General features: G+C 32.6%; 1 protein-coding gene across 1 annotated transcript in view; it reads right to left on the bottom strand.

Annotated features, from left to right (window-relative positions):
* Nucleotides 1-3,378: 3,378 nt before the first annotated feature.
* The window catches only part of LOC128166846 (cytochrome P450 4c21-like), a 28,821-nt gene continuing 17,184 nt past the window's right edge, over nt 3,379-15,015 (bottom strand). The window contains exons 7-11 of the mRNA XM_052832270.1: nt 10,034-10,158; nt 8,961-9,079; nt 7,864-8,039; nt 7,345-7,458; nt 3,379-5,086 (exon numbers count right to left, since the gene is read on the bottom strand). Coding sequence (XP_052688230.1) covers nt 4,819-5,086; nt 7,345-7,458; nt 7,864-8,039; nt 8,961-9,079; nt 10,034-10,158 — 802 coding nt within the window. The 3' untranslated portion in view covers nt 3,379-4,818. The remainder of the gene's footprint in view (nt 5,087-7,344; nt 7,459-7,863; nt 8,040-8,960; nt 9,080-10,033; nt 10,159-15,015) is intronic.

The raw sequence follows: 15,015 nt of genomic DNA, 5'->3' as shown, positions 1-15,015 counted from the left end.
GTGAATAACGTTAGAATGAACATAATTGCTTCTATAACGTATCACAAAATATTTCACGGTAACAAGTTATCATTAAAAGACTTTAGAGCCCCCTCAGCCCCTTATTTGAAGGGCCAGCCCCTTTTTCTTGATTTTAAATGAAAGCTCTAATCAATTCAAACACTTTTTGTTCAACAAGTGTTTACAAATTTTGTACCATTCTCGAGATATCTTGAGAGGGTCGTTTTAGGGGCCGACCCTGCAACTCCTTTTAGGGACCGCATAACAAAGAAATTATGGTTGAATATTGTTAAGCTCAATATTCTGAGCATCTTTTGTTCAATATTGCTTTTCAAAATTGTCCTCCATTTTGAGATATTAAGCATCAAAGTTTTGGACTTCTGGCCCCTTAAAATCCCTAATTACGTAACATAAGAGTAATTGATTGCCATGTCTTGGTAAATAACGTTAGAATAAACATAATTGCTTCTATAATGTATCACTAGTTTTTTCACAGTGAAAAGTTATCATTAAAAGACTTTAGAGCCCCCTCAGCCCCTTATTTGAAGGGCTGGCCCCTTTTTCTTGATGTCACATAAAAGCTCTTGACTTTATAAAGATTTTTTGTTCTACATGTTATAACAAAATACAATCGAAGAAAGAGATATTGAAAAAAAACCACGAAAAATCACGACGCTTTTTCAACTGTAATTTTCGAGCTCGGGCGAGCTTCGGCGCTTTTGGTCACAGGAAAATATATTTACCACATGTCAGATCTACAACCTTTTGTCTACAATCCCTAAAATTTTGAACTCAATATCTTAAATCGTTTAGGAGTTTACCCCTGGACAAGCCGACCCTCTGAAAATCGTTAAATTGTAAATAACTCAAAACTGGAAGTGACGTCATCATTAAAAAATATTTCCAATAAGGTTCAGATCATTATCTATCAGACCTGAAAGTTTCGTGTAAATCGGTCGAGTAGTTTTAGAGAAATCGCGTACACAAAATTGGTTGGAAAAAAAAAGAAAAAAAATAATAATAATAGGGAAAAAGAAACCGAACGAAAACAATAAGGTCTTCCGTTGGAAACGGAAGACCTTAACTAGAGCAAAGCTCGTTGCAAAGCAACGAGTGGGTCTTCCAGTGGTGTCGAGAGTAAAGATAGAAGTTCCTGTAAGAAGCAGAGTTCTAAAACCAACTACAAAGAAAATAAAAAAAAATATTCTTAAAGAATCGAATAATTCTTAGTACGACTTAACAATGTATGAATGATTTCAAGAACGAATTAACAAAAACCTTTACAATTTCTAGAACGACTTAATAAAAAAGTCCCGAATGTCTTCAAGTACGAATTAACAATTTCCGAATCATTTGAGGTACGAGTTATTTTAATTTTTAACATAACTCTATTTTCTTAATCAAGAACATGGAATCAAAATTTCCGGAAAACTCAATTTTTAAATCCCAATATTTTTGTAATGCATCGTCCGATTTTAAAACGTATTTCAGTTTTAAATTAAGCTTAATAAAAGCTCCTTTGTTGCTTCATGATTTTTATCAAATTGTTGGTCAGAAAGGTGTTATTATGAAAAGACTTAATAGCCCTTCTGGCCTCTAATTTGAGGGGTCAGCCCCTTTTTTATATCAAATAAAAGGTCTCGCTAATATAAACATATTTTGTTTACAAATGTTCACGGATGGTTAACCGTTATCGAGATATCTAAACAACTGTATTTTAGGGGCCGACCCTTTAACTCTTTACCGGGGCCACTAGCAACAAAATGTATGGTATCATATTGTTCAGAACATAATTTTGAACAACTTTTGTTCTACATTGCTTTTAAAAATATTTCTCCTTTTTCAGATATTAATGATCAAAGTTTTGAATTCTGGCCCCTTGAAACCCCTAATTATGTAATATATGACTAAGGTATGATACTGTATAGATAAACAGCTGTACAATGAACATTTTTGCTTCTATAATTAATAACAAATTATTGTTCAGTAAAGAGTTCTTGTAAGAAGATTCAAGACCCCTCTTGACCCCTAATTGGAGGGGCCAGCCCCTTTTTCTTGATTTCAAATGAAATGTCTTGCAAATATAAACATATTTTGTTCAACAAGTGTTCACGAAATGTTAACCGTTCTTAGGATATCTTTACAAATGTGTTTATGGGGCCGGCCCTTTATCTCCTAAATGGGGTCATGAAGAAAAAAAATTAAGGTGGCATATTGTACAGAACATTAATTAAAGCAACTTTTGTTCTACGATGCTTTTCAAAATAGTTCTCCTTTTTCATATATTAATGATCGAAATTTTGAAATTCTGGCCCCTTGAAACCCCTTATTACGTAACATATGACTTAGGTATGGTACTGTATAGATAAACAGCCGAACAATGAACATTTTTGCTTCTATAATTAATAACAAATTATTATTCAGTAAAGAGTTATTGTAAGAAGACTTTACAACCCTCTTGGCCCCTAATTTGAGGGGCCAGTCCCTATTTCTTGATTTTAAAAGATAGCCCGTGTATTTTGCAACAACTTTTTCATAACATGTTTTAACTAAATATTTATACATCAAAAGATATCACAGAAAATGTGCAAAAATTTCGTGAAAAAATTTGGTGCCAATTTTCAGGTTCAGGCGAGCTTTGAGGCCTTTAGCAATTCTCATCATTGGAAGCATGGGGGTACATCTATATTCATTCATCTACAATCCCTGAAAATTTCAAGCTTCTATCTTGATTAGTTTCGGAGAAGATGCGTGGACAAAATGACCCTTAAAAATTTACAAAATCGTCAATATCTGAAACCGGAAGTGACGTCATCATTTAAAAATGTTATAATATGTAGCGCCGATCATGCTTTATCCGTCCTAAAAATTTTGTGCGAATCGGTTGGGTAGTTTTTAAGAAATAGCGCTCCAAAAAAGTCAGAAAAAGAAAAAAAAGAATAATAAAGAAAAAGAAACCGTAGAATAACAAGAGGGTCTTCCGTTGGAAACGGAAGACCCTAAAAAGAAAGTCGACAAAAACAATATGTCTCCCCTTTGAAAGGTAAGACATAATAATGCCTGTTTGGGATGGCAACATTTAAAATTGACATCCTTCGAAAACCGTTGTCAACCGACGCAAAGCGGAGATAGACAATATTTTTTCGGGGGTGTCATTGTTCCACTGTTATCCTCTCAAACAGACACAATTTATATAGTATTCATTATTAATGATTTCACAGCACGTCGAAAATTAAGATGATCCTTGTGGAAATAAATGAATTGCAATGAAAAGGCAAATAGAAATGATCCTGATAATTATGAAATATTTTTTAAGCAGTCGAAAAATTATAATTTAAATTTTATGATAAAAATTTAAAAATCTTATTCAAGTATATCTCTGTTTGAAAGTATTGTATATTTCTTTTAATGACAAAAAACTTGCACAAATGACCAATTCAATTGGCAGGACATATTTTCAGGCTACAATCTTCATGTCAGGTTTAAGTGAGAAAAAAATGTATAAAACAGTTATTCAAATCCTCCTCTATTGGAAAGTAATGCATCAACCGTTTTTCTTCCAGTAACATTGAACTTGCACAAATAATGACCAAATCACAAGCCAGGGCATATTTTCAGGTTACAGACATTCTTTGAATTAAGGTATATGACGATCATACATAGTTTCATCCAAAGCTTACTTTTTGGTACATTTTTATAAAAACATCAGCCATTTTAGTTTAATGGTGAAGTATATTTTGTTCTCTCTTTTAACAGTTGTTTTATTCTTATCCCGGATAATCAAAACAAAAGGCTTATGAGCCACATCGCTCACCCGAGGAACAATAGGTATGATGAAATCAGCTTTATGGAGTCATATGCATAATATAAACTATCTGGACAATGTACAATAATACATTTAGATCCTGTAAAAATAAAATCCATTTTCACCCATGGATATTCTTATACTAGTATTTATAATCATTAGGCTAGTCTCTTTTCTAACAGGCTGAGTTGAGTATTGCAGTTCTCAAAAAGATCCTAAACAATTGTTTATATATAGAATTTAAACCTACATCAAACTCTGAACCCCTTATGAGGCAAACGAATTGTCCAGAAGCCAATGTCCAAACAAATATAAAGAATCACATGGCTGAATAGTTTCCGAGAAGAAGAATTTTAAAAATTTACTTAATATATTCCTATGTACAAGTAAAACTTTTACCCCCCCCCCCCCCCCCAATTGTGGTCCCGGGGTCATGATTTTTCACAATTTTGAATCTACACTACCTGAGGATGCTTCAACGCAAGTTTCAGCTTACCTGGCCAAATGGTTCTTGAGAGGGAGCCTCAAAAATATTCAATAAATCCTCATTATCTCCCTTTTTAAAAAGACGTGGTCCTTATTTTAATATTTTTGAATTCCCTTTGCCTAAGGGTGCCTTGTGACAATTTTTGTTGAAATTGCCCAAGTAGTTCTTGAGAAGATGTTGAAAATTTTAAAAGTTTACGGACAGACAGACGGACGGACGACAGACAAAATGTGATCAGGAAAGCTCACTTAAGCTTTCAGCTCTGGTGAGCTAAAAAAAAGTATTGTATCAAACCATAGTCATATTTTACATTTCGAAAGTATCACAAACCAGGAAAGTTTTTTATTGGCTAAAATAACATGATTGGTAATTGTGAAGAGCACGGATACAATAAAATTTATTGATATTTTAATGTTAACCTGGCAATATTGCTGAAACTTAAGATTTCCTTAGAAACTCATAATTAATGTTTCATATGTTTGAAATGTCAATCCCCGGGGTTTAACGTTAATAACAACACAGTTATTTAATTTCTAATTCTTATTCTAATAATTGCTGGTGGATTCGGTTTTAGCACAGCAGATTGGAATTTTCTATAAACAAAACCAGGTGTGGGCTGAAAAACAAACTTCCTGAGTAAAACTGATAATACAGTTTTCATTTCCATCATGGAAAACTTGTGGCCTATGCACATATATGGTCCGTATGAGAAAGGGAGGAACGTCATTGGAGCAACGCTTTCTGCTTCCAAAAAACGGCCAGGATCAAACTTGTCTGGATTTTCCCAATTTAATCTGAAAAATGATTTTGATGTTATATTTACATACAAAGTGAGATCGTTATGAAAATATTTTATGAATAGATTAATAGGCCCTCTACAGAACACTAGTAACTGATTTCGCGGGTGTGTGACTAATCTTATGTTTATAAGATTATATAATAAACAGTGTATACAGTGTAAATTTGCACTAGCAGATGATCATCTTTCTCAATTTGATAGCTTTGATTTCACCAACAGAATACATGTGCATGTGAATTTAGTTATTAAAAAGTAGACATGTCTACAATAATGTTCAAAATCCTTTAGCATATAGTTGTATGCATTAGTTTGGTGTGCAGCAAACGTCAGTAAAATATGTCAAGGAAAAGCAAATACGTTGTTGACAGGTTGTAATTGTTTGGGGAACAGAAAGTTTTAATCCACCCACTCAATGATGCGCGGAGAAAGAACATGGACTACTTTAATGGTTACAGTTCAAAGCAAAACGGCAATTTCTGTCAACCTTTGCCAGAGTGGTTTTATTCCTATTCCAATGATGATATGATTTATTATTTACTTTAACAAAGTCGACAACAAATTTAAGAGAGAGTTCACAAAGGACTGGTGAAATATTACATATACATCTGATTGTCTGACCATATAAAACGTCCGTCACACATACTGAGATAAAAACGGACTTTCTTGTTAGTTGGTACACTTCCTTGTAAATTGCCCGTTATACCCTTAGCGTGTTTATGAGATCAGACATGATTCAGAAATTAGAACTATAAACTACAGTACGTAAACAATATAACCACCACCATCGTGTCTTAACCAACCTGGTCTATAATAAGGAACTTGTTTCAACAAATGTTTTACAGTGCACTGCAATAATTTTAGTTGGAGATAAAATAATAAACCCGATATTGTTCTTTGAATAGACAAAATAACATCAAATTACATCATTATAGTCATGATTGCAAATAGGTACTTTAAAAAACAAAGTATCCGAGTGCATTAAAAGTTTGAAAAAAAAGCCTTAAAAGATTAATAAGGAGAGATTAACATTACACCAGTGATCACACGTCAATTCAAAAAATAAAGTTACAAAATGCAGAGGCCGAATGGACCATAGAGCTTAGCCTGTGATGAATGTGTTCATTTATAGTTATTTAATTATTCAACAAAACTGGTTTATAATAAAGTTGAATATTGAAGAAAGAGACGTTAACTCAGGTGATGAAAATCTGTGGGTGCAATGGTTTTTAAACAAATTGATTTTGGCATGTTAAAGTACAAATAAATGATATAAATTGAGGTTATTGGTAAAAAAAAAATGCGTATAAAACTAATTTAAATTTCAAGATCAAAACTTGTTTGTCCTTTTACAAGCAACTGACTGCTTTTTTTACAGAGTCAATTGAAGTTTGACATTTTATAAGCACAAACTACTAAATATTGTTTAGCACAAAACTCTACCTGAATGAACAATGGTGAAACAATTGACATCTAACACATTTTTCTTGAAAAAAAATCCTTAAGTGGTTTTAAACAATCAAAAAAACCTTCCTAGACAATTTAAAAATGAAAGGTTATTTTGGAATATCATGATTAAAGGACATCTTGCATAAGAAGTTTGCGCAAAATATTGATTACATTGACATGGGGGGGGGGGGGGTGGCTTTGCAATTCACTTTCACAGAAACGCTGTTTCTCATTTTGACAAACATGAATACCCTTTGAACACATCATGCAAAGATATGTTGATATTACACATTCAATCAAATCATGTATGAAAAGTAAAACAGTATAAAATTTAATGAATATATACATGTGTACACAAACAGGTGACCTGCAAACTTACTTTTAATCATGATCTTTCAATTCAGGATATATACAAAAAAAATCAAGATTCTCTACTCAGTAGTATTATAATCTCTTTTTCTTTGCTTTGCTTAATTAGTTTTTGTCCTGTTTTTTATTAATTAACAAACAATTATTAATTTTGCCTTTTTGTTTGTATACTTATTTTTTTTTTAAATGGTGTGCATTATTCTGGTAGAGCGATTGTTATAAACATTCATTGTCAAGCTAACACAAAACAGAGTATATGATTTTACACAAACAGTTCACTTCAGTCATAATAAATTTTTTAAGAGGTATTAATTGGAATGTCAGCAAGAACATTTTTTTAAAGCAGGGTAGTTATACCCTTTCTTTGTTTCAGATGACAACTTTAGAAATGAATAATGATCTCATTGTCTTTTTTCCATCATCACATAGAAAGCTCACCTATGGAGAGCACCAAAATGCAAGCCCACTATTGTTCCTTTTGGAATGTGGTAACCGTTCAAATTGTCATCAGCTAATGCAGTCCGGAATAGCGTGGGTATTACTGGGAACAATCTATAATGTACCAAGGTCGCAGTTTAGAACAATTATGAATTATTAGCAATATTAGTCGGCATCAACAAAAGAACAGCACCAAATTGTGAATATACGAACTTAATCATATCAATAGGTTTTCAAGGGAAGTATTCAGTGTCTAAAAATACTATGCAAACAATTTATCCTCAAAAGTCATGATTCGTCCGATTCAGAATTATTTGTATTCTTATTCAAAATACAATTTGTCTACCTGACTTTATATATATATATATATATATATATATATATATATATATATATATATATATATATATATATATATATATATATAATTATGTGTTTAATAATCATAATACAATAATTCTCTATAACTATAATACATGTATCTTTTTTCCATTAAAATGCGCATTGATACAATCATACCTCTGTGTTTCTTTAATAACGGCAGTTGTAAGTTTCAATGCATCCAAATCTTCGTGTGCCAGAGTTTTATTTACATCTTCTCCCAATACAGACAGAATTTCCTGCCGGACCTTTTCCTGTAGGTCGGGTCTCTCCGACAGCTGCAGGAGAATCCAGGTGAGTGCCACACTAGTAGTCTACAAAATACCGTATTAACTATAATTCTTTTATTACACACATAATTGTGTGAATAAAGAAAAATGGTCACTCTTAATATATGGGTTTAATCTTTCAAAAGAAAAACAATTTTTTTTTTTTTACAAATTTTGAATTTGTTTTTCTTAATGGTAAACAAAGCAATCGTAAAATACGATGAATATGCGTTTCATATATAAATATGATATGAAAAAAAAAATATTAATAACATCAACCAGTCCATAATCATTCCAGGTCAAAGGTTTCACAGATACCCTCGACTTAGGAAGGCGACCACAACGCATTTGTTTGTGTTTAATTTTTTTATTCTAATCCTATCACCGTTGACTATCATTGCTCTTGGTCTATAAATATCATCCACAAGTAGTTATACTTATGTTGATAGGAAATCGAATCAAATATATACTGTGGAATCATTAAAATTCGTTGGAGCCAATTTTCGTGGGTTGCTTAAAGTTTACAGGTTCGTGGGGATTTCGTTAAATCTCTTATACATACAAAAGAAAATATGACATGATAACTCTTAACTAATAATTCGTGAAGGATAGTTATTCATGGATGAGAGGTACCCACGAATTCCACGAAAATTGAGCCACCGCGAAATCTTATGATTCCACAGTATATATTTTCTAATCTGGCCCATGTCATGCGTTTGAACATTCTGAGCTCATCTATGTGTACACACGACATTGAAAATAATCATAACAGGTCACAAGGTCTTAAAATGCTTGTGGTTTTGTGAAAAACATATACAGTTAAATAAAACATAATAAAAAATTATTTGAATTTGATAAGATTCTTGATTTGAGATACATGATACATATGTCTTAATTGCAATGCTATATTTTAACGATAATCGACGCTTCTAATGGGTAAACACAAGATGGTAAAAGGTGACCTACATCAAATCCAGCCAAAAGAAACCCGAACACATGATCAACCAGTTCTCGTTTTGAAAGATGAGTTCCTTCGACATCACATGCTGTGGTCAGCATAGTCAATATGTCTCTTTTAGAAGATTCTGAAACATTATGTTGTACATGTATTGTAAACAATGCCAGAGAATCACAAAGTGATTTATTTGTTTTTTTTGGATACGAATAAGAACTGCAAACAAAGACAAAATTTGCAGAATTAGACATAAGCAACATAGACAGACGACTAACATTATAAAAGGTTAAGTTTTCTTTAAACTCGAACTGAATATTATTCCATGCCAATTACTTATTATTAGTTACAATTCCAGCTATCACAGTAAATTTAATTCTTTATTGGAGAATATTGTAAAAGACCAAATGTTTACAAGCTGTCTGAGCCCGTGTCAAATCTTTCAGAAAATGGTATTTATTTCAATCATTTTCGATGCAGTCGGTTCCCCTTGGTTGTTTTTCTAATCTGATCCTTTGTACCAAAATGTTTCATCAATATAAATTCTGTTATACGTCCATTTTACCATCTTTTTCCTGAATAAAATTAAGGAATAAGGAATCATTCTTTGAGTATTATGAGGTGATAATTTTGGTCAGGGTGTGGTCAAATCAAATGAAGTCCGAATGGCTTTATGAAAGATTTTATCACGCCTCGGTCGAAATTATCACCTCAAAATACGCAAAAGAATGATTCCTTATTATATTTTTATAATTTTCAGTAATTGTATGATTAGATATCAGGGTGTTGACGTATTTATCTTTTTAATTATGCAAATCCTGCTTGCACCCTAACAATACGAATTTACTGGACTGTGCATTTCAAAATCGATTCGTAACGTTCCCCCAGACAAAGACACTTAAATATATCGATAGAGGTATGTAAACCTCTGACGATTTGTATTTTTGTGTGTTTATTCTGTCCCTCTTATACCAAATGTGCCAGATTAATAGTATTTGGTTTGAGTGAATTAAGTAAACTGGAATTGAACTTAAATAAATCTCCATCTACAGAGAATGGATAACATTGTCTTGTAAAAACTACTAACTCGGATTGTTCTGTTGATTCCTAATTATCTTCTCTGTTAGTTCTTTTGTAAACTGAACATCTTTGTTCATCTTCCTTCTAGCTTTAGTGGGGAAGTACTTTGAAAAGGGCAAAAAATCCAAAAATCTAAAACAACAAAATCATGAGATGAAGCCAAGACTAAAAAGGTGTCAATGCGCTTTGTTTTAATAAATTAAATATACTATGGATACAGCATACATTAACTCCCAGATTATTTCATTTAGAATACTATTTTTCAATCCATTACTTTGGACCTGCTTTGTTTCAAACATTTGAAATTTCACGTGCATGATCGCCTCTCGCAAATAAGATCATTATTTTATATGCTTTTAATCGTAATTGTTTAACTGTTACTTAACTATTTATCCAAATCATGTATTTCAATTAAGTTTATGACCAGGATTAAATTTTACCACTTGTACAAAAATAGACCCCTTATTATGAATTTTTATGACCATACTTGTTCAATCTCATCCTCTATTTAATTATAAATAGTTCAACATTATAATCATCTAACTAATTAAAATTTAATTGGATTATTCCGTTGTTTTAAACTTCCAGTGTTCTAAATTTTAAGACAATGTATTTTTATGTCAAATATCATGCATTTCTCAAGCGTCATCAAGCGTACTGAAGACCAGATTGGAATGGATTTCTGACACACTGATGACATTGACTACTTTTTAAAAACATTTTATGTATCGCAAAACGTTTCTCTTTATTGATATTAAATGTATTCATTCCATTTATTGTTAGACCATGGACTCTGGGAGTGATGTAAGCCTGTCTATTTTCTTTTCGGCCATTTAGTCTTGTAACAAGCTTTGTTAAACGCAAAAGCTGTGCCTACACGAATCTCTGTGCATGATTTACTAGACACCAAAAAGTCAATAGTTACATCATATCAAAAGTCCACAGTCTTGTAAGGAAACTTTGTTGAATGATCCCTGAAAATCTGAATTTAAGTTTCCAAAGACAGAGCAAGACAAAAAAAAAACAAGGAAGCGGCCAGCTACAAATTGTGACTTTAGAAAAGGAATATAGACTAATGATCAAATTAATGATACTTTTTTAATAATTTAGTAAATATTTCAGCTCAATATTAATAGCAACAGATGGAAAGCTGTCAATGTGACAGCAAATTGGATTCTCTTTTTCAACAGTATGGATCCATAATGCACTTGCCAACACTGAAGTGATTAAGCCCCTTTCACAATTGGCGCACGACCACTTTACACAACTTTGCGATCGAAATTTTTGAGCTTCGCACGAGCTCTCGCATACGTTGCACGAGCTCTCGCATTCGTTGCATAATTTGTACTGGTCGCATCAAGTCCCCTCTGAATAGAGGACATGCACACTATTCAGACGCGACCAAACGCGATCCAAATTATCGCAGTGCAACGTTTTACAACGTTTTGTGTACTCGCAAGAGTGATACACGATTTATAAAGATCGTAAGATAAATCGCTGGTGTTTATGCGTCTGTTTTGTGACCTTGAAACTGTTGCTCAACGTGTCCCATGTAATCATGCAACGTTTTACTATCATTGCACGATTTATCAGCCTCAATATGCCATGCTTTGCTACTAATATATATACCCTGTATAAGTATCTCTGTTTCAGAACAAAATCTACAATAAACATTTATTGCATGATGGTGAGGGAAATACATGTATGAAGATTTATTCCCTCAAGAAAAATGATATTTCCCGAGGGCTTCGCCCAAGAGAAATTTGTTTTTTTCTGAGTAATAAATCTTCATATTCCCTGAACATTAATGCAATAAACGTTTTATTATACCAAGCAACATATGATTACACAAAATACGTTGATTTCTAATAATGTTTGACTTTTCAACAGTCGCAACATGAACGTCGTGATTGTTTGATTTCCTATGTAACTGTCTCACATTCTTTCATAAATCATAGATCATTAAGTTGGTTCTGAGATATACAGAGAATCATAATGATTAAATATTTTTGATTTAATCTTTTTTGTCTACATCGTTTGCACATATCGGCTTTTTCATTCCTATGACATCGCCCTGTCACGTGACTATCTAGACCAATCAGATATAATAGAATAATCATATTGAGGTATAATAATACATGCTGCTGCATACCTGTATCTTCTTGGGTGGCATCTTTTCTCGCTTTCAACTATGTCTACTGAATATGGGCGGTGTATATACCCCCTCCGACTCGCGCGATCATTCGTACCATGGAACGCATAATCGCACGTCCAATCATATTGGCGCATGTTCAATCGTCCGATCACCCAGTCTCTCACGCGTTCCTATCGTATTATCTTTCAACAGTTGCTTTCATTGTACAACGGTCGCATACAGACGCAAGATTCAATGCGTTTACATCGCACAACGCTCGCTTAGATCGTGCGAAATTCGTACGAATACTTTTTGCATGTGCTATTATTTCGACAACAATTAACGATTCATATCTAATTTTTTCGGTCGCACGAATATTTGGTCGCTTCTGCTCGTGTGAAATTGTGAAAGGGGCTTCATCAATACATATCTAGTGAAATGGTGCACCTTATATGTTATTGGAGTTATCCGTACAACAGGGTACCCAATAAGCAATATTCTGCAAGAAAAGGACCACTTTCAACAGCTGGTATTTTTTTTTCATAAATTATCAAAAATCAAAATCCAAGTAATATGCACATCTGATATATGTCCAATTGATATAAAAACATCAACTTCCTATCTTGTACTGCAAGAGAAGTTATCCATACAATAGGGTACCTTTTTGGCAACCGCCCGCCCGCCCGACTGCCGCCATTTTCACCATTTCAAAAACAGGATTTTTCCTTTGGAAAACCCCGTTTAAGAATAAGTGATGAAAATTAATTAATGTGAACTAAGATTAAAATAAGTGGTTTCATATAAATCCTTGCGGTAAGAATCAATATGTGATAGTACAAAGATAATAGGCTTTTATCATATTAAGTAAATCGAGTTTTTGAGCAATTGAAATTATCTTGTCTAAATAATCTTTCGTAAAACACATCCCAAGTGCAGAAAAGAAATTATTCAACTACATGGGCAAATTTTTACATTAGAATAAGTTGCTTTCTTTATGGAGGAAATAATTACATGTAAATACAAGTTCTTTTCAGGAAAAATAGAACAAATTAACCAAATTAATTACAATACAGAAATTTTAGCTTTCAAAATCAACATATAAATCATTCATAAACATTTTTTTAAAATAATCATTATAAAGTCATTAACTCAACTTGTTTATTGATTCATTTCAATTTGTTTCAAAACTGAGTATTAATTATTAACAGAAATAATACTCTTTCAGTTTTTATTATCAGAACATCTCTTGTTTCAATAGAAGAACGTGCTCATTAATTTCCTTGGTTGCAGTTTCGCAACCCTTAGCACCATCAAAGAGCACTGAGTTTCACGTTTCATGAGGCTATTTAAGATGTAAAATTAAACTGATTAATGTTAATTTACAAAGTAGCATAAATTTACAAAGTAATTGACTATCGAACTATAAATGGTTTTACTTCGTTTCGATTAGTTAAAAGACTTTGGTTAAATAAAGGATATACTAGATAGATTTGAAAAATTGATTTAATCATCTTGGGATTTTCGAATCACAGTTTACATCTTGATTGCTTTTAACAAAAAAAATTAAATAAAAACATTTGTTTTTATTACCAGAGCTGGGTCAAGATGGTTTCTGTATTCGCTAAAAAAAATATGGCTTCTAATTTGCTGTAGTTTGTAAAGCTCTATAGATATTATGTCAATTATTTGCATTTGCGCAACAAAATCAAACAAAAGGCCCATACGCCACATCGTTCACCAAAGCATCAATAGTCCATGATAAAACAGCTTAATCGGATCATATACAAAATATCAGGACAATGAAGTGGAATAGATTGAAAAGGAATTTTAAATATTTCACCAGATATTCTTCTGTTCCTCATCAACTCCTTTTTTGTAACAGGATGAATGCATAGTCATATTACATACTAAGCATTTGCAATTCTCAAGAAGATCTTAATTATTTTAAATATAGGATATAAACCTATATCAAACTATGAACCCCTTGAATTGTCCCGGGGCCTAAGTCTAAATAATTTTGAAGAACAATGTCAAAATGTTTGTAAATATAGTCATTTCATGCATATTTTTTACAATTGTATGCTTTGCTTTGGTATGATATTAAAATGATACGCTATGAGTTTTCAATGCAATGCTATGAGATTTGTATGCTATGCTATGAGATTTGTATGCTATACTATGAGAAATTGAAATGAAGGGCTTAATGATATGGTATGATATGCTATGCTATGGTATGCTATGAGACAAAGCAAAATCCTCTAAAATGCTTTTATCCTATTTTCCATTATTTAAGTTGGGTCCCTTTTAGATGGTCACCATCTCAATGATGTTTAAGTTCTTTTCCTATGTAAAATTTACCACTCCCCGTCAATGTGGCTATGCTATGGTATGCTATGAGACAAGGCAAAATCCTCTGAAATGCTTTTATCCTATTTTCCATTATTTAAGTTGGGTCCCTTTTAGATGGTCACCATCTCATTGATGTTTAAGTTCTTTTCCTATGTGAAATTTACCCCTCCCCTTCAATGTGGCCCAACCCTACGGCTGTCCCTGAAGATTATGATTTTGACGAATTTTAAAACAAGAGGCCCAGGGGCCACATCGCTCACCTGAGCCTTAACTCTGATCAAATTAGCATTACAGTATCGAAATCAAAATATCTTTACAACTAAGTACAGTAGATCTTGCTACAAAAAAATTGAAAATCTGCCAATTTTTATCCACATCTTTTTTTTGGTAAATACCAAGCTCATTTTGTTGTTGTACCTCTAAGAAGATTTTTCTCTAATCCTATATACCCCCCCCCCCCCCCATTTTGTGGCCCCACTTTTCTCTAGGGAATCATGGTTTCATCA

Source organism: Crassostrea angulata, chromosome 10 (assembly GCF_025612915.1).
Source record: "Crassostrea angulata isolate pt1a10 chromosome 10, ASM2561291v2, whole genome shotgun sequence".
In the NCBI taxonomy this organism is placed as follows: domain Eukaryota; kingdom Metazoa; phylum Mollusca; class Bivalvia; order Ostreida; family Ostreidae; genus Magallana; species Magallana angulata.
This window is presented reverse-complemented; position numbering and strand designations above follow the sequence as displayed.